General features: G+C 40.9%; 2 protein-coding genes across 2 annotated transcripts in view; both read right to left on the bottom strand.

Moving 5' to 3' along the window:
• LOC132021747 (transmembrane protein 230) overlaps positions 1-7,458 on the bottom strand; it is a 16,830-nt gene extending 9,372 nt beyond the window's left edge. Inside the window, exons 1-3 of the mRNA XM_059406575.1 lie at positions 7,318-7,458; positions 5,023-5,143; positions 3,587-3,709 (exon numbers count right to left, since the gene is read on the bottom strand). Of these exons, the coding sequence (XP_059262558.1) occupies positions 3,587-3,709; positions 5,023-5,121 (222 nt within the window). The 5' untranslated portion in view covers positions 5,122-5,143; positions 7,318-7,458. The remainder of the gene's footprint in view (positions 1-3,586; positions 3,710-5,022; positions 5,144-7,317) is intronic.
• A 500-nt stretch (positions 7,459-7,958) lies between these two features.
• LOC132021745 (proliferating cell nuclear antigen) lies at positions 7,959-14,975 on the bottom strand. Its single transcript, XM_059406574.1, has 6 exons — positions 14,531-14,975; positions 13,577-13,674; positions 13,348-13,415; positions 12,432-12,626; positions 9,314-9,437; positions 7,959-9,230 (listed from the first exon to the last, which is right to left on the bottom strand). Exons 1-6 carry the CDS (start codon positions 14,749-14,751, stop codon positions 9,151-9,153), a joined length of 786 nt encoding a protein of 261 aa, XP_059262557.1. The 5' UTR covers positions 14,752-14,975; the 3' UTR covers positions 7,959-9,150.
• Between the last annotated feature and the right edge of the window lie 9,892 nt (positions 14,976-24,867).

The raw sequence follows: 24,867 nt of genomic DNA, 5'->3' as shown, positions 1-24,867 counted from the left end.
AAGATTTTATTTATTTATTTGACAGAGAGAGATCACAAGCAGGCAGAGAGGCAGGAAGAGAGATAGAGAAGGAAGCAGACTCCCCGCTGAGCAGAGAGCCCGATGCGGGGCTCGATCCCAGGACCCTGAGATCATGACCTGAGCCGAAGGCAGCGGCTTAACCCACTGAGCCACCCAGGTGCCCCAAAGATACCTATTTCTTGATTCCATTGCTGAAAAGCTCTAGAAACAATCAAAACCGAAGCATGAGCACCACTAATGCCCAGTCTGTGATCTCTACTTCCTATACAGAAACCAAGGCTCAGGCGCCTGAGTGGCTCAGCTGGTTGGGCGACTGCCTTCAGCTTGGGTCATGATCCCGGGGTCCTGGGATCGAGTCCCGCATCGGGCTCCCTGCTCCGTGAGGAGTCTGCTCCCTCTGACCTTCTCCCCTTTCATGCTTTCTCACTGTCTCTCTCTCTCAAATAAATAAATAAAATCTTAAAACAAAACAAAATAAAACGGAACACCAAGGCTCTCTGGAGAAATGGTTGTTTACAAGTTAGGAGACAGGAAATATATAGCTGGGCCTGGGATAACTTTCTGTGCCAGAAAGCAAGAAAGCTATCAAAGGCTACATAGGCCATGTTTAAAAGACAAAGAAGTAACATGAAGGAGTCCTACTGACCAAACATGGAACAGTTTAATACTAAAAAGAATATGGGGGACACTTGTGCGGCTCAGTTAGGCTAAGCATCCGACTCTTGATCTCAGGGTTTTAGGGTTTTGAGCTCAAGCCCCGCACTGGGTTCCACACTGAGTGGGGAGTCTACTCAAAAAAAAAAAAGAATATGGACTGTGATTGATTGAAACACAAATATGTAAAAGAAAAAATAGGAGTTTATACTGATACCATTCTCTGACTACCTTTTGCGGTTTTGAGGTTACTAGGTGTATTTTTATAAAAGTTGTGAAGCAGAAAAACATTTTTCCTACCTTCACTATACACATTATATTTTGGGGTAAACAGATGGTAGATTTGAGAAAGACCTTTACAGCAGAATTTCAGCTAATGAACGCAGAAAATGACAGAACTGCATTCACTAGTATAAATGGTAATGGAGAAATTTATAATAAATTAATTAGGCTGAAGGCACTTAAACCCAGCAATCTACCTTAATATCAACTAAAAGCAGGATAACCATTACATGCCTCCTAATGTAATACCACAATTTGGTTCTCAAATTGTGGTTTATGGACCACCAGCATTACCTGGGAACTTGTTAGAAATGCAGATTCTCACAACCCACCTACAGAACTGGAATCTCTGCGAATGGAACTAAGGAATCTGTGTGTTAACAAGTCTGCCAGATGATTCTGATGAACATTGAAGTTTCAGAACCAACCTGCCATAGCAAATACACAGCACCTCCCATGAAGTATACTTTCTAAAAAAAAACTATTCTGAATCTAAGCAAGTCTCTAAAACTAACAAAAATATGAAGATCAAAGATATTAATACAGGGGCGCCTGGGTGGCTCAGTGAGTTAAGCCGCTGCCTTCGGCTCAGGTCATGATCCCAGGGTCCTGGGATCGAGCCCCGCATCGGGCTCTCTGCTCGGCAGGGAGCCTGCTTCCTCCCCTCTCTCTGCCTGCCTCTCTGCCTGCTTGTCATCTCTCTCTGTCAAATAAATAAATAAATAAATCTTTAAAAAAAAAAAAGATATTAATACAGCACCTGTAAACTTATATAAAAACTATTACAGATGCATACTGAAGATGCACACTTGAGAATACCAGCAAAATAGAGGTGCCTGGGTGACTCAGTCAGTAAAGCATCAGTCTCTTGATTTCATCAGCTCAGGGCTGTGATATTGGACTCCACGCTGGCTGTGGAGCCCGCTTAGGATTCTCATTCTCTCTCTCTCCCTCTCCCTCTGTCCTCCACCCCACCACCGCTCCTATGCGCCCTCTCTCTCTCTCAAAAAAGAATACCAGCAAAATATAAATCTGGTATTTGGTTTCCTACACAGGAAAAAAAAAGTTGGGGGGAATACATGAAGCAAAATGTTTATAACTGTTGATGAATGGGAGACATGCAGGGGTTTAATACATTATTTCATTTACTTCTGTTTTTGAAGTATCTGTAATAAAAAGTGAAAAAAAAAACTCCAAACCAAACTTATTAGTGATTCTCTTAATTAACATCTTTATCCTTATTTATAAAGCAGTCTTTTATAAACCATACAAGGTAAAACGATATTTGCTGCATGTGGATCTCACCTCCACTCTCAATATTTGTAATTAACAGAGTCCTTTGGGACTGATACCTCATACTGCAATGAAAGTTAACTGAATGGGGCATCTCGGTGGCTCAGTGGGTTAAAGCCTCTGCTTTCAGCTCAGGTTGTGATCCCAGTGTCCTAGGATCGGGTCCCGCATCGGGCTCTCTGCTCGTCAGGGAGCCTGCTTCCACCTCTCTCTGCCTGCCTCTCTGCCTACTTGTGATCTCTGTCAAATAAATAAATAAAATCTTAAAAAAAAAAAAAAAAAAAAAAAGAAAGTAAGAAAGTTAACTGAAGGCACAGTCCTGAAGTTAGATGTTCAAACAAAGACTGCACCAAGTAAGCATCTGGTGACCACACAGTGATTTTAAGTAGTTAAGACCAATGGCAGGGCGCCTGGGTGGCTCAGTGGGTTAAGCCGCTGTCTTCGGCTCAGGTCATGATCTCAGTGTCTTGGGATCGAGTCCCGCATTGGGCTCTCTGCTCAGCGGGGAGCCTGCTTCCTCCTCTCTCTCTGCCTTCCTCTCTGCCTACTTGTGATCTCTCTCTGTCGAATAAATAAATAAAATATTTGAAAAAAAAAAAAAAAAGACCAATGGCAAATCAGATTCACTTCTTAAAAACCATATGCAGTGATTTTATTGCTACAGTGCTACTATTCTCAATTTCTATAATGTCCACAGTTTTTCAGATGTTGGCTATGTTCCCTCTGCAGGACCATATGACCATGACTTGTGATCATTATTAGTTCAGATCAACTTGGGCACTATTAGCACATGTATATAGCCCAAGAAAAAGAACCACCAAACACTCCTTTAGGTAATAAAGATAACATTCTGAAGCTCAACAAGAACTCCAACCAAACCCAATGTAGTAAGGATCAGAGTCAAGAGTCACAAGTCCTGGCATGGTCAGTGGCCCCAGACCTATACAAGCCTCACTGCTTCTCCCCACACATGGAACATCTATGGCACTGCAAAATTATAACAACACATTCTACTCTGGCTACAGCCTTTATCAATCAGAAATCCTCAATGCTAGGCTTACCTTTGCTGTTCCTAACTGTGACAGTAGGAAGACTGCTTGACATCTCAGAAGGAAAATGTCACACACACACACACACACACACCTCATAGAAACTGGGACAAGCATGTTGTTGCTCAAAAAAAAAAACGTATGTTTTGTTACCAGAGAACAAAATCTAAAAGAAAACTCTCTTCTTCTTTCTGCTGGAAACTCCTGTACTAGATATGAATATAAAACAGAGCCCAGACTCACACTTTAAGGATTTCATGCACACCCCCACAAACTCTTCAGCTTACCCCTTTGCTGATATAGCCAGCCAGCAGGAGGGAACCTATGATTATGAGAAAGGCCCCAATCAAAAACAGAACCGTCGCAAGCGCAATGGCCTTATACGGGATCTTCGGAGGACTCTTCTTAAACTGGAAGAAAAACAAACAAAAGACATAGCATTATGAAAATACCAGGACTGAAACACTTTAAAGCAAGGAGGATAATAAGAACCAATGTGGTTAGTTTGTGCGTCTTGAAGGAAGTCCTACTACCCACTAGAGCTCTGGGAAAGAAAGGCAAGGGACAAACAGGAGGTGAAGCTCTAATTACTGCTCTAACAGCCACTCGGAGGAGTCCCAGCAGAATGTTACTCTTTCTACTTCTAATTTTATTCCATATACCACTCACCATAAGAAAATATTTTCTCACAAAAACAGAAGATACTTTATGGTCATTCACTGATTAGATATTAGATACTTATTAAGTGCCTGGCACATGGAAGGCTGTACTAATCTCTAGGGATTCAAGATGAACATCGTGATCTGGAGAAGTAAAGAAAACAAGTGACTTCTGGCATTCAAAGTTAAGTGAGCATACAAAGGTTTTAGAAACAGCTTTTTCTCAAGCATTAGTTGCCCACCCCAGGGATCAAGTAGCCTGACTTGTTAATAAGTTCTATTCAAAGTTGATTCAGACACAAGCTTTCTAAGGTTTGCCTCATTTCTGTATCTGACCTAATGGACTAGAAGATTCTCAGATGTGCTTTTAAAAAACAAAACTCCTCTCCTTCAAGTATGGGTCCAAAGAGTACAAAGAGTCATTGATTTGTTTATATTTAAAGGGATGGGTTCCTGCCTCTTCCTCCTTGGCCCTGGTTCCACCTAAACCATTCCAAGGGAAGGTGGGCAGAAGGAGATATGCTACATCATTAAGTATCTTATAAATAACGAATCAGGGTAGGATACAAACTTAACAAATATTAAATATTCTGTTTTACTTACTGTTTGCCAAAAGAATACCTTTAATAAATTGGATCTCATGACATCAGGAAAGAAGGAAGATTCCCACAATCTGTTGGCTTTAGCAGTTAGTTTCTCCCTTAAAAGATGAACTGGCTTTGACTAAAGTGTAAATGAACCAATGACACAGTCCTTAAAAAAAATTCTACTTAACAAAACACAATCTGAGCATTTTCCAGAAAAACTAAATAAAATTTGTAACTACTGGGTTTTGGTGTTACAACTAAAAATTCTTAGAAATGAACAGTGTTTATATTGGTTTGAAACTGCTCTACCAAGGCCTCTCCTTCTGCAAACTACGGCTGAAAGGGTCTCAGAGATAACTGTCCTTCTTGCTGCTGCTTCTAATCCCCAGAGACAGCAAAACCTCCACCTAGAAGGTCTTCCTGCTAACTCAACAGAAACGGAGCCAGCCAGTCTCATTAATTCCCTTCCGCATTTACCTGAAGGTCAATGTAGCCATCGTCTGTGCTGGAGAGCCTTGAGTATTTCACTTTACTACTGGGGATTCCAGTAGCCAGGTTGGTACGAGACGGCATCATAACACACTGACACAGCTACAGTCTGAAGACAAAGAAAACTGTCATTATATGCCACTGACCACAGTGTGTTACATATATTAGAATTTGGGCTAAGATGTCATACTAAGCAACTGGCAATTCACGCCCCACTGCACTTAAAATCTGATATTTCCTTTGACAAAGTGAAAACATTCTCCTATGTACCTTCTCTGCCTTGTCCTGGTAGAATGAAAGTCAAGACACTGACCAAGAAACAGACCTCATGTTTATCTTCTCACCAATATTCCTGTGCCTCCTAATTTTTCCAAACCCTCCACACAGAGCAGGTGGAAGAGTGGTGACTTAAATACAAGTCTGACACCGAAGTCCACATTTTCAGTCATTCTGCTATAGTACTGCCTGGCCCCTGTCCCTGCTTCAGGAAATAGCAAGAGGAGCATAAGCTCAAATGATTCTTACCTGCCAGGGACGGAGAATGGGTGGGATATGGAATACACTCACATTAAGCATTTTGTTGATTCCCCCCTAATGGGTATCATTCTTTTATTTATTTTTATTTTTAAATTTAATTTAATTTAATTTTGAAAAGATTTTATTTACTTATTTGTTAGAAGGAGAGGGCACAAGCAGGGGAAGCAGCAGGCAGAGGAAGAAGCAGGCTCCCCACTGAGCAAGGAGCCCCATATGGAATTTGATCCTAAGATCCTGAGATCACCACCAAAGCCCAGCAGAAGGCCAACACTTAACGGACTGAGGCACCCAGGCATCCGGTATCATTCTTTTAATGCAAAAAAATCTGCAGAGTCTCCAGTAAATTTGGCTATCAGCACTATCACTACTGGTAATCAGCACTGTACCAGTGCCAATTTGTCTGCCTCTCTGCCCCACCCCAAGCACTGAAAGTAGTGATTTCATTTTCCAGATTACTTCTATAGCCTCCTAAAAAAATTAAAAATAAAAATAAAACTTGTTTTTTGCGCAAAATATTCAAAACCAACTTCAGTAATGAAATTATGGCTATTTTGTCACTAGTTTAAGAGGTAGTAGATAAGATAAAAAAAAACAATGACATTTAAGTCGGAAAACATTCGTAATTTGATACAATAGACAAATCTATTTTGACTGTGAAGCTATTTCTAAAGGTGACATGGATTTGTAAAGAGAAAATTAAGTATCTCACAATAAGGGCACCATTAAAAAAAACAATCCAGAAACCATAAAGACTTTGTCTTCCTCTGGTATGACACTTTGTAAACAATCTTCATTATAATAATGTTGGTTAATAATTACCCACACTTAGATACCAGGTCCTAGTCAAAGTGCTTTCTATATACTTTATCCCAATTATTAATGAGCTGTTTTAAGTGGCCAAGAGTCAACCTAATATACTATGTATAATAAAAATGCTAAAATAATTAGCAATATGATGGAATTGGTGCTAAATGTGAATGTCCCTTTATAGCAATTATATAACAGTGCAGAAATCAAGTACTGGATCCAGTATGTTAATTTATATGCTCTTCTGAAGTTAGCTCAAACTGCATCGAATACCAGGTTTTTAAGTATTGCGATCCCGATTACATGGTAATCTAAATTAATTCTACAAAATTTAAAGGACAAACTGCCGGTATGTGGGGGTTTGAGGGCATTTAATCACTTGTGATTTCTATCGTCTTTATAAAATAAAGTTTACGGACTCTGCTTTACCTATTCACACACCCGCATCAAAATAAAAAAGCGAAGGGTGTGAGGGAGAGGGGCGACGAAGGCTTACTGGTAGCAAAGAGTAAGAATTCTGCAAGAGGAAGGAAAAACGTAAACCGAGGTTTTCAGAGTACCATTTAAGTTCCCCAAAGAATTACTTTTTTTTTTTAAACCGGTTCCACCGCAACTCTCAAACTCTCCGAGCCCGCCGGGGCTGCGAGGCTTTAAAAGCATCAGTAAAACACTCAGCGCAGTGCCTAGCATTATGCGCCTCCACACACACTATCTTCCTGCCCGTCTCCAGACCTAGCCAGGAAGACAAATAAAAACCGACGCGAATTTAGACGGAAACAAACAAAACCAGTTTCTGGGAAGAGGCCAGCGGTGGCCCAGGCTGGTGAACGCTCCACACCCAGGACGCGAAGCTAGATTTCGGCAGGGACCGCAGTCTCGGCCCCGCCGGGCGCCTGAGGGGGGCGCTTCTGTTCCCGCCCCGCCGAACACACGCCTTACCGGAGCGCCGCGCCAGGCCGCCCGCGTGCCGACAGCTCGCTCACGGTTGGCAGCAGAAGCGCCTGAGGCCTCATGGCCCGCCTCACCTAACTGCCACCCCTCAGCCGCCCCCTTGACGCCGGAAGTGGCCCGCTGAACGGCGGCGTACCGGAAGTGGCGTCACCGGGAGCGACCTCTATCAGTCCCCTTTCCGGAACTTGTTTTCGCCTTGCGCTGGTAGTAGCTAGTGGTAGTGTACTGCGGAAGGTATCGGCGGCGGGAGTCGCTGTGGCCTGGATTTGTTGCCAGGCACCTCCACTGGGTTGTGAAGCTGTCAAGGGTGACGGCTCCCGGAGTCCCAGTCAGACTCTGGGTGAACCGGCTACTTGTTTCTTTCCCTGATCCCTCGGGCAGTGTTGGTAGCTGAGTGGTACCCACAGGAGACAGAAGCTGACAGTGAAGCTAAGGATGACTGGAGCTGGCAGGACTCCTAGTCAGTGTCCACGGCTGTAGCCCTTCTCCTGGGCACGCCACGGTCTCAGCATCAATACCCCACCACTACTTTCGCGTGGCCCCACATTCTTGTGTTTGTTTCCTGCTCCTCGACATCAGGCCTGGACCAAGTAAGAAGCCCGCCCACAAGGGACATTTTGCAGCACATGAAGCTTTGTAAATGTCAGATTTATTAAAGTATAACTTACATACAATAAAGTACAATTGGATGAGTTTGACAAGTGCATACAGTCTTGGAACCATCACCGGTCTATATTAAAGTTACACCATTCCCAAAACTTCCATCAGGCCCCTTTGCCCCCAATATCCTTCCCTGCCCCCAGGCACACAGAATGTAATTATTAGTTACCTACTGGGTATAGTGGGTTATACCTCCAGTAACCAGAACTCAGTCCAGGTACTACAACAAAGGAACCAGTCGTTTAAAACACCAAGCACAGAACATACCAGGAATAAAGGACTTTAATAAAGCGATTCTCAGTATGTGCTATGCCAGTTTGGCACAATTAGTAGGAACATTTAAACAGTCTGTTTCACAACTGCTAGGATTAAGTCACAAAAAAGGCTACTTATACTAGAAAAATTATTTTTGCACCAACATATTGCTTGGCCCCTATCACAGATGTACTAAATCTTTCAAGATTCTTTTAAAAGGCTCCCTAGGCTAAAGAAACACTGCGCTATAACAGTGCTAGTCTTCTCAAGCTCACACAGCTTTGGGTACATAAAGCTGGAAAAAAAAGTGTTAGTTTTTGCTAACAAAATTAACAAAATAACAAAATATATAGGTCTACTCTCCTGTTTATTTCCTGAACTCAAGTTAGAAGAATACCAAAATAAGTTTGAAAATGAATCCCCAAAAATATTTTGTCACCTACTGTAGTTGGAATACTTTTTATTGCTGTATCAAATGTATTTTTATCAGGCTGCTCTAGACTGGAAAAATAAGCACATTTACATGAAATGGTAGCTTGAACTGAATTCCCCAGGATACTTGCAACAGTCATGGTCCAAATGAAGGCACTGTCTTGTTATGTTTGAAATTCAAAAAACTTTTATTTAAATTGAAAAAAATTCTCAAAACTGCATTTAGAATCAAAACCCTTTTGTTATGAATACACAAGTATTTTTAGGTAAGGCAGAAATATTTCTAGGTTAACAAGACCAAATTTGACTTTGGATTTTATTCTTTAAACAAATTGTAAAGAATGAAGGAAAAAATAGGTTATTTACAGAAAATATCTACATATGTACTCAAGAGGTACAAATTTGGTGACGAACTTAGTACATGCCGGCAGTTCTTAAAGAGCTTAACTTTATTTTCTTGGATTTTAATAACACCTAAGATCCTTCTTCATCCTCGATCTTGGGAGCCAAATAGTACTTTAAATGTCCCATGTCGGCAATTTTATACTCTACAACTGAAAGAAGACAGGAACACAATTATTGAGAAGTACCACATATACCATCTACAAAACAAGATTCAACAAACCAATTATCTTACCAAGGGGTACATCTGCAGACATACTGAGTGTTACTGTAGGAGAGAGTGGAGTGGCTTTTGTAAAGAAGTTCAGGTATCTCAGTGCAAAAGTTAGCTGAACTGGCTCATTCATCTCTATAGTAACCTGAGAGAAAACAGAAAGAGTAACCATATTGAAAAACATCAAGAAATTGCAGTCCATTAGTTTAGAATATATTTCTAAAGATTTATTTATTATTGGGGCACCTGGGTGGCTCAGTGGGTTAAGCCTCTGCCTTCAGCTCAGGTCATGATCTCAGGGTCCCGAGATCAAGTCCCCCATCTGGCTCTCTGCTCAGCGGGGAGCCTGCTTCCCCCTCCCTCTCAGCCTGACTCTCTGCCTACTTGTGATCTCTGTCAAATAAATAAATAAAATTAAAAAAAAAAAAAAAGGTTTATTTATTAGAGACAGCGTGGGTGCAAGCAAGACCTTGAGTGCGGGGAGAGGCAGAGGCAGAGATTCCACGCTGAGTGCTGAGCCCAAGCAGGGCTTGTTCCATGAGATCATGATCTGAGCTGAAACCAAGAGTTGGATGTTTAACTGACTGAGCCACCACCACCCAGGCACCCCTAGAATATATCTTTAAAAACAAAACTAAAAATCCCTTATTGGTTTACTTTGGAGAGTGATATGAAACTAATTTTAAGGACTGGTAAATAAAGCAAAAGAATCAAGTATTTAGTCTGTCCCATATAAACTGTAGCTCAGGTAAACAAAATTATGTGGTAAGAGAAAACTTCTTATGGGAATGTTTCTAATAAATAAATCAGCTAATAAAAGGAGGAATGAAATGTATTAATACAACTCTAAGGACCTAATATTCTAAACAATTATTATGGCTGCTAAGAAAATGCAGATACCTCATACCTACAAGGGGTATACATACAAGCATCTGTAAAGTATTCTTATTCTCACTCCCCAAACAAAGAAAACACTGAATATCAAGCCTCTAGCACTGTAGCTACCAGTTTATAGGAAATACAGGTTAGAGAAGAATATTAATTGACATAAGGGATAGAATAGGCAAAATCCAGATTTCAGGAAAACTCAATGACAAAGGACTTGCCTCAACAAACTGTAATGGAGAGGGGGGATAAAGAAATTGAATGGAAAACCAATGGACTAAAAGAATTTGAGGGCCTATCAATGAACTACAGTGTACAGAGCTTATTAAAATTTTGATTCAAACAACTTCTGAAATAACCAAGGAAATAGGAAAACACTGAAAAATTCCTTAATACCAAATAATGTCAGGGGCGCCTAGGTGGCACAGTGGGTTAAAGCCTCTGCCTTCAGCTCAGGTCATGATCCCAGGGTCCTGGGATAGAGCCCCACATCAGGCTCTCTGCTCCATGGGAGGCCTGCTTCCTCCTCTCTCTCTGCCTGCCTCTCTGCCTACTTGTGATCTGTCAAATAAATAAATATTTTTTTTTAAAAATACCAAATAATGTCATAAACGCTCACATTTCAGATACAAAAATACTTATAGAAAAACTAATCTGAGGGAGGCCTGGGTGGCTCCGTTGGTTGGACGACTGCCTTCGGCTCAGGTCATGATCCTGGAGTCCCGGGATCAGGTCCTGCATCGGGCTCCCAGCTCCATGGGGAGTCTGCTTCTCTCTCTGACCTCCTCGTTCATGCTCTCTCTCACTGTCTCTCTCTCAAGTAAATAAATAAAATCTTTAAAAAAAAAAAAGAAAGAAAGAAAAAAGAAAAACTAATCTGAGATTTAAAAAAAAAAAAAAATCCAGAATGGCAGGGAAGTTACCATGTAATTTAGCAGAGATAATACAGAATTAGACCCTGAACTTTTGTTAGTAATATTTTTAAGTCTTCATTTAAACTGAGGGTTGAGGGCGCCTGGGTGGCTCAGTGGGTTAAGCCTCTGCCTTCAGCTCAGTCATGATCCCGGGGTCCTGGGATGGAGCCCCACATTGGGCTTCCCCCTCTCTCTCTACCTGCCTCTCTGCCTACTTGTGATCTCTGTCAAATAAATAAATAAAGTATTTAAAAAATAAATAAATAAAATAAACCGAGGGCTGTCTACTCATGCAAGGAACTAGAATATTGAATAATTACTATAAACATAAGATGTCACACACTAAGGTAAGCACTTTGAATGTTACCCCATTTAAGCCTAATAATCCTAAGAAGTTAGAACCTTAAATTGTCCTTCATTTACAGAATTAACTGGTGTTTTTTCAAAGGCTAGTAAGGCTATAAAAAATAAAATACAATTACAAAGTATTTGTTTATAAATACTCTTCTTAAAAAAAAAAAAGGACGTGAGGGGTGCCTGGGTGGCTCAGTGGGCTAAGCCTCTGCCTTCGGCTCAGGTCATGATCTCAGGGTTCTGGGATAGAGCCCCGCATCAGGTCTCTGCATCAGGCTCTCTGCTCAGCAGGGAGCCTGCTTCCTCTCTCTGCCTGCCTCTCTGCCTACTTGTGATCTCTGTCTGTCAAATAAATAAATAAAATCTTAAAAAAAAAAAAAAAAAAAAACAAACAAAAAACCACACTTGATTTTCTAGGAAAACCTTAATTTAAGGTTGTTTAGTAATTAGTGTTCTTTGTCCCTAAATGGAGGTTCTCTAGGCCCCCTACTGGGCCTACTTTGTTGAAACTTAAATATAAAGATTACATAAGAGCTCCTAACAGGTTAATTTTTACCTCTAACTAGATCCTCTGTTGAGTTGCAATTACCTTGCTATGGACTGAATGTCTGTGTTCCCAAAAAGTTCATGTTAAAACCAAATCCCCAAGTGATGGTACCTAGAGGTAGGGCCTTTGGGAGGTGCTTAGTGCTAGTACCCTTCTAAAAGAGACCTGAGAGCTCCTCTGACCCTTCTATCGGGCGAGAAGCCCACTGTCTGAACCAAGAAGCAGGTCCTCACCAGACACTGAATCTGCCAGCTTTCCAGCCTCTACAACTGTCAGAAATAAATTTCAGTTGTTTATAAGTCATTGTCTACAGTATTTTGCTATAGTAGCCTGAAGAGATTAAGGCACTATCTACTGTTAAGAAGGATTACCATTCTCAAAAGAAGAAGAAGGGTTACCATACTCTTCACAGTATTTTGTTAGTTAAGAAACTACTTACAGCTTCCTCCTCCTTATCGACATTACTTGTTTGTGACAACTTAATATTTCCATTTCCTAGTTCTCCACTTGCAGAAAATTTCACTCCATCTTTTGCACAGGAAATTACAACAGCATCTCCAATATGACTGAGATCTCGGCATATACGTGCAAATTCACCAGAAGGCATCTTTACTACACAGCTATACTCTTGTTCCTAATAAAAGAAAATAAAAGTTCATCTGCTGGAAATTAAAAATTCTCCTTTTCTGAAAACTCTGCATCTAGACAAAAATTCAGAATTTAAGACTTCCTGATTATTTTGAAATATCTCATTGTGTAATTTCATAACATACTCTAAACCTCGAAAAGCAAATGTAGATATAAAACAAGTATGTCATAATAATTATATTTAGAAAACTAAAATAAGAGTTTAAACCTTTAATGACAAATGCACCATTCAAGGAAAAGAGCCTTCCCCAATCACCCTCCAGGGCTAAATCAAGACATTAGGGCATGGCATACAAATGATGATGTGTATGCAAACAGGCCCAACTGCTTACTAAAACAAAATAAGAAAACAAGACACTAAGGATTTAAAAAACCTTAACTCTCCTTTTATGTTGATAAACCCAACCTTAATGAATTTCTGCTAACACAGCCTTAAAGTCTAAGGCTTTTTCCTCTGGGAGGAAAAAAAAGCAAGGAGGTTAACGCTAATATATATTTGGAAGCAATCAATTCAACCAGATTCCATTTAGAGTACTGTAGTTTAATGAAAAAATTACAAATGTCAGTCTAAATACTAAATCCCTACTTTGGAACATGTACAGCAAATATACATAAGTTCCATCAGGAATTGGGCTTTAAACTGTATTAACACTCTTATGTAACTATCATGCCCTGTGTACAGTACATTCAGAAACTTTGATACTCACTGGAATTCCAAGTTGTTCAACATCTAAATCCATTAATTTCATTTCATAGTCTGAAACCTTTTCTTGATCTACCAAAAGAAAGTAGATTGAAGAAAAGCATTTAAGTTTATAACTATGATGTTAAGTTCTACAATCATCACAAACATTTTCTTAAAATTTCTCACAACTCTGAGAGACACATTGCATTTAAATTTCCCCTAGTATAACTTAGTTGAAGGGTATGACTTACTTGGAGCTTCAAATACTAGGGCCAGGGTGTCTGCATTATCTTCAGCCCTTAGTGTAATGATGTCCTCATTGCCAGCGCATTTCAGTATTTTGGACATGCTAGAATACAGAAGACACAGGATTTAAAATCCACACAATGTTCTCAAGATCGATTTCTGACTCTAAAGAAGGAGTTGCTATTTTTACCAGGGTTGTCAGAGCAACTGGGTATGTTAGGTAAACTGATATGGCCATTTTGTAATGCAATATAGCAGTATTTATATTTTAGCAAGCACACACCCTATCACGAGCAGTTTCACGTCTGGAATATCAACAAAAGAGCAGTATTTTACGACCTGCACGTCCCTTTGGTGGGTGAAGCCAATTATTCGGTTGTGACGATCACGAAAAATGATGGAGGATCCCCATTTAAACTAACACTCCATGTAGTCGGGTAAAGTATTTCTCACAAACCTTAAGATTTAAACATGTTTATGTACTAGACAAGGAGCGATCAAAACTTTGGAAGCCCCTGCCGTGGATAAATTTTAAGTCATGACCTCAGGGTGCTCACTGCAACTTTATAATAATAAAAGACCAGAATCGACCGACTCTACGTCCCCAGGTAGGGTGACAGAACTGGTCAATCAGGCCAAAGGTCTCTCGCCCAAGGCCGCCGGCACTTAATGCCCCAAGAGCTGTGCAACTCTCTTCCTGGCATTTCGAAGAAGCCCGTCATTTTCCCGCCACCACCCGCTTTGTGACTTTGGCGCGGAAAGTGCTGGTGCGCGCGGCTGCCAGCGCGGGCTTTCCGAACCGCGCGCTCCGCTAGGTCCCGCCCCTCGGCGTCGCAGGCCAATGAGATGGGGCGGGTCGCCTGTGCCGGCCAATGAGGGCCTAGCTCGCCGGCGCTCCCGCCAAGAGCCGGAGGTGGGGGTGCACGGAGAGCCCGGCTCTCCGCCACCCTGGGGCTCACCTGGTGAGGTTCACACCCATGGCCAAGTTGCGGTCGCAGCGGTACGTGTCGAAGCCCTCGGAGCGCAGGGTGAGCTGCACCAGGGAGACGTGGGAGGAATCCATGCTCTGCAGGTTGACGCCGCTCGAGCTTATGTCCCAGCAGGCCTCATTGATGAGATCCTTCAGCGCCTCCAGCACCTTCTTCAGGATGGAGCCCTGGACCAGGCGCGCCTCGAACATGGTGGCAGGGTCACAACGACGCAGCTACAGGCGGAGATAAAGAGGAAGTTGTTCCCGGCTTGGGCGTCACTGGGTAAGAGAGAGCCAGCGAAAGCAGGAGCTCACGTCGGAGAGCCTGGACGATCACAACCAGCTCGAGGAGCCTGCGACGGTTTAATAGCGCCGCGTCTGCGAGCGCGCGCTCTCCGCCTCTGCGCCGCGTGTGGATACGTCACCACGCTGCCCCGCCCATTGCCTGTCGGCGAGACTCCAGGGCCAATAGTGGCCCTGATCTGCATGTAGCCCGCCCTCTCTGAACATCCATTGGAGGGTTGGACGCAGGGGCGGGGCAGGAGCGTGGCGCCTCCGCCTTCTTTTTTACCTAGTTCTGCGAACCCCGAAGCTAAACAAGTCTAGGCATGTGAAGGCCTGACAGGGGTTCTGGGTCTTAGAGTTTTGTGCTGCCTGCTCAACCTCCCTCTTCAGGAATACCAAAAAAGTGAAAATGAAACGCAAATCCAACCTAGCAGGAGGAAGACGCCTTGCAGCTTGAGTACAGCTGTTTTAAATGTGCGTTTTACTTTTGCTGTTAATGGAAGTGATGTGCTCCTAAAAGTCAAAGAGTACAGAGGTGTGCAGTGACGATTAGAGAATTACCATGCCCCTTCCTCGTCCGCACGCACCCCAAGCTCTTGTTACTTACTGTAGACAACTTTCTAAGCATTTTTTTCTCTACAAATACACTTAAAAGAAAAACAAATTGAGTTCATACCAGAAACACTTCTACAATGTATACTTAATAAGCTTATGTTTAATTTTATGTCACATACCACCCCAATATCATCACTTCTTAAAACGATGGAATAGTATCCTATGCATGTAGCCAAACTTGTCAATTTCTTGTAATTACAAACACCTTCGGGGACTTAGTTGATTTTTGTGAGATCGACCCCTTGCAGTGGCATACCCATTAAAGTTTTGACAAATATTACTAAATTGACCGCTGAAAGATTGCAGTTTGCCTAAGCCTGTGGACATGCTCATTTCTCCATGTTTTCCTAGCTATAGATACTAGCAATTTTAAAAAAAATTTTTATTAACATAGAATGTATTATTAGTTTCAGGAGTACAGGTCTGTGATTCTTCAATCTTACACAATTCACAGTTCTCGTCATAGCATATATCCTCCCCAGTGTCCATCACCCTGGCACCCAATCCCTCCTATGCCTCTCCCCTCCAACAACCCGCAGTTTGTTATTTGCTGAGACCAAGAGTCCCTTAAGGTTTTTTTCTTGTCTGGTTTTGTCTTGTTTCATTTTTCCGTCCTTTCCCCTATGCAATCTTGTTTTAAAATCTATGCTTATTTGTGTGAAAATTCCAATTTGCACATTAAAATATTGTGTTACAGGGGGCACCTGGGTTGTTGGTTAAACATCTGCCTTCCCCTGGGGTCCTGGAATGGAGCTCCACAGGCAGGCTTTATTTAGCTCAGCAGGGAGTCTGCTTCTATCTCTCCTCCCTCTTCGCCCCCCCCTGCTCATGATCTCTCTCTAAAATAAATAAATAAAATCTTTTAAAAAAAGGATTACAGGGGTATGAGTGGCTGCCTTCAGCTCAGGTCATGATCTCAGGGTCCTAGGATGGAGTCTAGCATCCGCTCCCAGCTCCCTCTGCGTCTCACTTGTGCTCTCTCTGTCACATAAATAAAAATTGTTACAGGTTGGATATCTTATATATATATATATTTTTTAAAGATTTTTTATTTATTTATTCAACAGACAGAGATCACAAGTAGGCAGAGAAGCAGGCAGAGAGAGAGGAGGAAGCAGGTTCCCTGCTGAACAGAGAGCCCAATGTGGGGCTTGATCCCAGGACCCTGGGATCATGACCTGAGCTGAAGGCAGAGGCTTTAACCCACTGAGCCACCCAGGTGCCCCCTTTCATATATATATGAAATATATATATATATATATTTTAGATTTAAAATATATATATATATATTTTAGATTCTTGACCATTGTATATTTTTATCTTTTCCCTTAAACTCTTTTTCCTATTGATTGCAAGGAGCACTTTATATATTAAGCATTTCTCTATTACATTTATTCCCCCACCCCATTTTGCTATTTTTCTTTTACTTTGGTTATAGCATTTCCCTTTAATTGTGTTTGCTATATTACCTTGGTCTGTAGAATTAGTTTTTCTACGGTGTATCTTCATATAGATTTAGTTTTATTTATGCTATCCAGAGAGTTTAGTTTCCCAAATCAGAAGATTTATGTATTGTATCAAGTCTAGAATATTCTCAATTATTAGTTTCAAATATTACCTTTCCCTACTCTAGTCTCTCCCTCTGGCAATTCAAATGGATGAATGTATTTAACTGAAAGTAAGATAACTTTACTGTAAGATACACCATTGTTTTATGTAGCACAAGAAAAGAAAGGTTGAACCATCACACAATGCTATATCATTTAGAATTTCTACTTTTTTTTTAAAGATTTTATTTATTTATTTGAGAGAGGTGAGAGAGAGAGAGAGCACGTGCACAAGTGGATAAAGGGCAGAGGGAGAAACAGACTCCATGTGGAGCAGGGAGCCGGATATGGGGCTTGATACTAGAACTCCAAGATCATGACCTGAGCTGAAGGCAGAGGCTTAACCAACTGAACGACCCAGATGCCCCTAGAATTTCCACTTTGTAATTATTGAAAGAACTTTTAGATTAGGGCCCCTGGGTGGCTCAGTGGGTTAAAGCCTCTGCCTTCAGCTCAGGTCATGATCCCTGGGTCTGGGATCGATTCCTGCATCAGGCTCTGTGCTCGAGCCTGCTTCTTCCTCTCTAGCTCTGCCTGCCTCTCTGCCTACTTGTGATCTCTGTCAAATAAACAAAATCTTTTTTTTTTTAACGCATTTCTTTTTCTTTTTTTTTTTTTTTTTAAGATTTTATTTATTTATTTGACAGAGAGAAATCACAAGTAGATGGAGAGGCAGGCAGAGAGAGAGGGAAGCAGGCTTCCCGCTGAGCAGAGAGCCCGATGCAGGACTCGATCCCAGGATCCTGAGATCATGACCTGAGCCGAAGGCAGCGGCTTAACCCACTGAGCCACCCAGGCGCCCCAAATAAACAAAATCTTAAAAAAAAAAAAAGAACTTTTAGATCATTTAAAATATTTGTATCATATATTATTCTTCTGCATACAAAAGCATATAATCAAGATGAATTAAGGTATTCTTAATATTTCTCCACATTCAGTCTTTCACAGTTGCTGATACTGCTGTTTCCATATGCTAGCATACCCTTATCACAGGTGTTGATGCAGCATTCTCAAAAGTGCTACACTCTTGTCCCTGGAATCTTTTCCAAGTCTGTGCCACCCATTTGTAAATTAAAAAAAATATATATTTTTTAAGTTTTTAAAGTCAATTTAAACAAAACAAGAAAGCAGTACACCTATTTCTCCCACTCCCACCCCTCACCCCTGGTAACCACCTATCTGTTCTCAAGTTTTTTTGTTTTTGTTTCATTTAGAGGTTCCACACAAAGATCTTGTGCTATTTGTCTTTCTCTGTGTGATTTACTCATTTAGGGTAATGCCCTCAAGATGCAGCCATATTGTTGCAAATGGCAAAATTCCATCCTTTTTTGTGGATAAATAATATGCTGGTGTATATATGTGTGTATTACATTTCTGTATCCATTATTTCATCAGTGGATACTTAAGGTTGTCTATACCTTGACTAGTGTAAATAAAGCTGCAGTGAATGTGCGGATATATATCTATATCTATATCTATATCTATATGTATATCTATATCTATAGATATATAGATATCTATATCTTTTCAAGTTAGTGTTTTCATTTTCTTTGGATTAATATCCAGAAGTAGAACTGCTGGATTACATGGTAGTTCTATTTTTAATATTTTGAGGAACTTCCATAGTTTTACATTGTTGTTATACCCATTTACATTCCCACCAATAGCGCACAAGTGTTCCCTTTATTCATTTCCTTGCCAACACTTGTTTTTTTTCTTTTTTTGATAGTAGGTGTGAGATGATATTTCATTGTGGTTTGATTTGCATCTCCCTGATGGTTAATGATGTTGAGCATATTTTTATATGCCTGTTGGCCATCTGCGTGTCTTCTTTGGAAAAATGTCTATTCAAACTTTTTGCCCAATTTTAAAATTGAATTGTTTGATTTTGTTATTGTGTAAGATTAGCCCCTTATCCTTTACATGCTTTGTATTTATTTCCTCCCACTCAGTAGGTTGCCTTTTAATTTTGTTGATGGTTTCCCATTGGTAAATTTTGATGCGGGTACTTTCTTGCCTTATGTATGATCAACTATCCTTTGCATACATTTTAATATCAAAACATAATAGGTTTATCCATTAGTGAGTATTTTCCTTTCTTAGTTCTCTTGGAGTCTTCATTCGTTTGCAAAACTGTGGAATTTGTTCACTCCAGAGAGGAACATTTGCTTCACTAACAACAAATATACACTCGGCTACTCTCTGTTTCTTTACTTTTTGCTTACATAATTACATTTTGGTCTAATGCCAGATCTAAGTGTAATTACTTTTTTTTTTAAAAGATTTTATTTATTTATTTGACAGAGATCATAAGTAGACAGAGAGGCAGTCAGAGAGAGAGAGAGAGAGAGAAGCAGGCCCCTGCTGAGCAGAGAGGCCCATGCGGGACTCGATTCCAGGATCCCGAGATCATGACCTGAGCCAAAGGCAGCGGCTTAACCCACTGAGCCACCCAGGCACCCTAAGTGTAATTACTTTGAAGGCCATTTTAAATGGCAATTAAACTCCACCAATGTGGCACCCAATCAGTTGAAATAAGGGCATATGAATGGCAATGACCTGTCAGAGAAGGCCTTCCAAGGTAGTAGAATTTTATCAGAAAAGCTAGCTGTTTGGAGAGTGGAAGAAAGCCTGAAAAGAATAGTATGTTGAAAAATGATGCCAGATGTTCCAGTAATAGTTTGTTTTACAATTCAAAGACTTTTTTTTAGCAGATGTTCCGGTAGTGGTTTGTTTTACAAGTCGAAGATTTTTTTTTTTTTTTAAGAATTTATTTACTTATTTGACAGACAGATTACAAGTAGGCAAGAGAGGCAGGCAGGGAGAGAGAGGAGGAAGCAGGCTCTCTGTCGAGCCGAGAGCCAGATGTGGGGCTCGATCCCAGGACCCTGGGATCATGACCTGAGCCGAAGGCAGAGGCTTTAACCCACTGAGCCACCCAGGCGCCCCTCGAAGATTTTTTTAATGGGTACTCTCCCCCAGTTTTATTGAGATATAATTGACTTATAATAATAGAACTCAAAGATGATATGTTTGGGACACATTGATAAAAAGGGAGACTGGTGCAAGGTGATGTTGCAAAGGAAAGCAGGAGTGACAGCTCATAGGACTTTGCAAGTGCAAGGGGAAATTATCAGAAGATCTTTGACATGATCTAATGTGTGTGTGTGTTTTAAGCTTTTATTTGACAGAGAGAGAGATCACAAGTAGGCTGGGGGTGGGTAGGGGAGGGGGAAACAGGCTCCCTGCTGAGCAGAGAGCCTGATGCAGATGCTAGGCTCAATCCCAGGACCCTGAGATCATGATGGGAGCAGAAGGCAGAGGCTTAACCCATTGAACTATCCAGGTGGCCCTCTAATTTGTGTTTTAAGAGGATCACTTTAACATTTGGTAAAGGTACTGTTCCAATCAGTGAGAGAAACAATGTATTAAGTAAACTATCAAACTTGACTAAATGCCTAGGAAATAATAAAGCTATAGACTCTTCCTAACAACTGTTCACCAAAATAAATTCCAGATAGATTAAAGAGTTAAAATTCAAATAAATAAATTCAAAATTCAAGTCAATATTGGCTCAGTCAATAGAGCATGGGACTCTTGACCTTGGGGTTGATCCCCTTTTTAAAACTAAAATCTTTAAAAAATTTTTTCAAATAAATATAAATCCAATAAGATGTGTAAAAGTCTTTTGGTAAATATGTATGAGATCTTGCTACAGGCTTCTTTTTTTTTTTTTTAAGATTTTATTTATTTATTTTACAGAGATTCCAAGTAGGCAAAGAGGCAGGCAGAGAGAGAGGGGAGGAAGCAGGCTTCCTGCTGAGCAGAGAGCCTGATGTGGGGCTCCATCCCAGGACCCTGAGTACATGAAGGCAGAGGCTTAAACTCACTGAGCCACCCAGGCACCCCTTGCTACAGGCTTCTAAACATAAAAGGATAATTCCCATGAAACTAAGGAATGACTACTTAATGACTAAGTTTTAAAATTTCAGTATGGCTAAGAGCATTGTATTGGTTAGTACATTTTATGTTTCCATGACAGAGAATCAGTTCAAAGTGATCAAGAGAAAAGGAGACTTTATGCATTGAAACAAAAGCCAGAAGTAGCTAGCTTGCAGCGAGCGTCCAAGGCTCTATCTTAGTAAGTGTATGAACAAAATGGTTAGCCACATTACAAAACAAAGAAGAGTAAATTAAAGGGTGACAGAATTTTAATCTACCAAATTAGTGAAAATTATGTCAATATTAATTGTTAGGAAGAAATCAAGGAATTGGGCACTTTTATGCATTGAAGATTAGAGTATAAATTGCATAATTTCTCTGGTAATAATTTGGTAATGTGTACGAAAGTCTTCAAATTTTATTTATTCATTGACACCCAAATTCAATCTCTAGGGTTTTTTTTCTAAAGAAATAATCAGAGGTACTTAGCAAGATGAAGCACATTTAAGAATATATCTTATAGAGGGGCATCTGGGTGACTCAGTTGGTTAAGCACCCAACTTTTAATCTTAGCTCAGGTCTTGATCTCTGGGTTGTGAGTTTAAGCCCTGTGTTGGACTCCATACCAAGCCCGGAGTCTATCACATTAAAAAAACAAAAACAAACAAAAAAAACTTCTAGAATTATTAAAAATTCCTCTAAAATTGGACTTAACCTTGAGATCTAACAAATGTCATTTGGTAAGTTATGGTAAATCACAAAATGGAATACCAAACAGCATTTCAAATACCATATTTTAAAAATATTTTATTTATTTATTTGACAGAGATCACAACTAGGCATAAAGGCAGGCAGAGAGAGAGAGAGGGGGAAGCGGGTTCCCGGCTGAGCAGAGAGCCCAATGCAGGGCTTGATCCCAGGACCCTGAGATCATGACCTGAGCAGAAGGCAGAAGCTTAACCCACTGAGCCACCCAGGCACCCCTCAAATACCATTTTTTTTTTAAGATTTTATTTTTTTATCAGAGAGAGAGGGCGAGAGAGCAAGCACAGGCAGACAGAATGGCAGGCAGAGGCAGAGGGAGAAGCAGGCTCCCTGCCGAGCAAGGAGCCTGATGCGGGACTCGATCCTAAGACGCTGGGATCATGACCTGAGCCGAAGGCAGCAGCTTAACCAACTGAGCCACCCAGGCGTCCCTCAAATACCATTCTTTTTTTTTTTTTTTTTTAAAGATTTTATTTATTTATTTGACAGACAGAGATCACAAGTAGGCAGAGAGGCAGGCAGAGAAAGAGGAGGAAGCAGGCTCTCCACTGAGCAGAGAGCCCAACGCGGGGCTGGATCCCAGGGCCTGAGATCATGACCTGAGCCAAAGGCAGAGGCTCAACCCACTGAGCCACCCAGGTGCCCCCCTCAAATACCATTCTTAAAGAACATTTAATGATAAAAAGAAAAGTCAGGTTAAGAAATGGTATAAATAGGGGCGCCTGGGTGGCTCAGTGGATTAAAGCCTCTGCTTTCCGCTCGGGTCATGATCCCAGGGTCCTGGGATCTAGCCCCACATTGGGCTCTCTGCTCAGCAGGGAGCCTGCTTCCTCCTCTCTCTCTGCCTGCCTCTCTGCCTACTTGTGATTTCTGTCTGTCAAATAAATAAATAAAATCTTAAAAAAAAAAAAAAGAAATGGTATAAATAGAGACACCTGGGTGGCTCAGTTGGTTAAGCAGCTGCTTTCAGCTCAGGTCATGATCCTAGTGTCCTGCGATCGAGTCCTGCTTCAGGCTCTTTGCTTAGCAGGAAGCCTGCTTCTCCCTCTGCCTCTGCCTGCCACTCTTGTCTGCCTGTGCTCACTCTCTCTGACAAATAAATAAATAAAATCTTAAAAAAAAAAAAAGAAATGGTATAAATAGTAGCATTCCAATTTTCTAAAATTGTTACATCTGGAAAATAGAATGAAAATTCAGTAATATAAATAACAACAGTAGTTCCCCATGGCTGATAGTACCACTAATGATTTTAATGTTTTCTATTATACATTTATGCATTTTCCACACTTTATCAGACATGTATTATTGATTGGAAAATGTTAATGAATGCTGGGAGAGAAAATGCTGTAAACTATTTTATATAATTCCTGGCAACTTTCTTTATAAGGTGATATCATTTATTACAGTGGGTCTCAAGTCTAGCTGCCCCTTAGAAACACTTGGAGGAGCACCCGGGGGGCTCAGTCAGCTAAGAGTCTGCATTTGGCTCAGGTCATGATCCTAAGGTCCCTTGGTTGGAGCCCGGCATCAGGCTCCCTGCTCAGCAGAGAGCCTGCTTCTCTTTCTCCCTCTGCCCCTCCCCACTGCTCGTGCTCTCTCTCAAATAAATAAAATCTTTATAAAAATAATGGGAACTAATCAAGGAATGTAATGAAAAGAAGTCTCTGTAAACAAGATATGCCATAAGACTGAAAGAAATGAGCCTAGAAGAAAGAGATAATATGAGGAAAAGAAGAGAAAAATCAGAGATAGAGGAGGAAGTATAAGGTAACGTAAGGATCTGGGGCAGCTGGGTGGTTCAGTTAGCCAAGCATCTTCCTTCAGCTCAGGCCATGATCCTGGGATGGAGCCCTCAATTCAGGCTCCCTGCTCCGTGGGGAGCCTGCTTCTCCCTCTGCTGCTCCCGCAGCTTGTCTGTTTTTTTTTTTTTTTCTTTCTCAAATAAATAAGAAAAATCTTTATTTTTAAAAAAGATTTTATTTATTTATTTATTTGTCAGAGAGAGAGAGAGTGCGAGTGCACAAGCAGGCCGAGGCAGAGGGAGAAGCAGGCTCCCTGCCAAGCAAGGAGCCCAATGTGGGACTCGGACCCAGGACCCTGGGATCACGACCTGAGCCTAACGCAGCAGCTTAACTGACTGAGCCACCCAGTTGTCCCTAAATAAGTAAAATCTTAAAAAAAAAAATAGTAAAGGATCAAAATTTTTCTTTGGGTCGGAGGTAGGGGGAGATTTCTACTTTTCATTTCTTTCTACAGTTTATAAATAGAGAAACCCTAAAGCTTGCCTAAAGACCCATTAGTATGACTTTCCCGGGTCTGAATACTGCTTCCTATTATCTACAGCACTGACTTCAGAAATGTTCTTGGTTTAAGCTCAGCCTGGGAGGGCTGAGGGCAATGGCTGAGAAGTTTGTTCTGGCCAAACTGTAGGTTTATTCAACCTAGTAATCATACTGTTCATTCTGAAACTGATTTATATGTAGTGCTCTACCAGCCTCTTTTATATTAGGCTAGGTTTGAAAGGCAACAGTTGATTTCGAAGGATTGATGCATCTTTAGTTGTGAGCTTCCACAATTACATACCCTAAGGGGTGAGGATTTGGATTCATCTCTTTCTATCTCTATCTCAGAGGATGACCTTGTGGCGTTCTCTGTGTTTACATCCTTCCTACATCTTTTAGATAATAAACCTGGGGTAATTTACTCAAGAGGTGTCTGGTTTTTAGATGAAGAAGTAACCACTGACGTTGGTCAAAATGGTGGTCAGAATCCTCCAGAGATTAAAAGAGCTTTAAGATTACCATCACTGTGCTGTTTACTTTTGTAAGGTCAAAACAAAAGACAAAATAAAATACAAAAGCAAAGCTTTCTATAAAAAAATTATGGACTGAAAGGAATGGTCTGTCATGTATGTGGAGTCCCACCCGTCCAAAACCCACTAAGTATTTGTGCAATGTTGTTCGTAGGGAACAAAGCACACCAGGAGTTCAGAATTCCTCCACACCTAGTTTACCATCACTGTGAAGCAGTTACAGGAACTTTGGAATATATTTACAGAAATCAAGAAAATAGAATGCTTTTCCCAGAATTCTCGCTACTGTACCCAGAAACC

The sequence above is a fragment of the Mustela nigripes genome, chromosome 7 (genome assembly GCF_022355385.1).
Source record: "Mustela nigripes isolate SB6536 chromosome 7, MUSNIG.SB6536, whole genome shotgun sequence".
In the NCBI taxonomy this organism is placed as follows: domain Eukaryota; kingdom Metazoa; phylum Chordata; class Mammalia; order Carnivora; family Mustelidae; genus Mustela; species Mustela nigripes.
Note: the sequence above shows the minus strand (reverse complement) of the source record. Positions and strands in the feature narration are given on the sequence as shown.

What these genes read in the sequence shown, in the direction of transcription:
- LOC132021745 (XM_059406574.1), bottom strand. Translation starts at nt 14,751, where the DNA reads ATGTTCGAGGCGCGCCTGGTCCAGGGCTCCATCCTGAAGAAGGTGCTG. An exon ending in ATGGGTGTGAACCTCACCAG is followed by an intron (nt 13,675 to 14,530) that starts GTGAGCCCCAGG and finishes TCTGTATTCTAG; the next exon opens with CATGTCCAAAATACTGAAAT. An exon ending in TCGATAAGGAGGAGGAAGCT is followed by an intron (nt 9,438 to 12,431) that starts GTAAGTAGTTTC and finishes GTTTTCTCTCAG; the next exon opens with GTTACTATAGAGATGAATGA.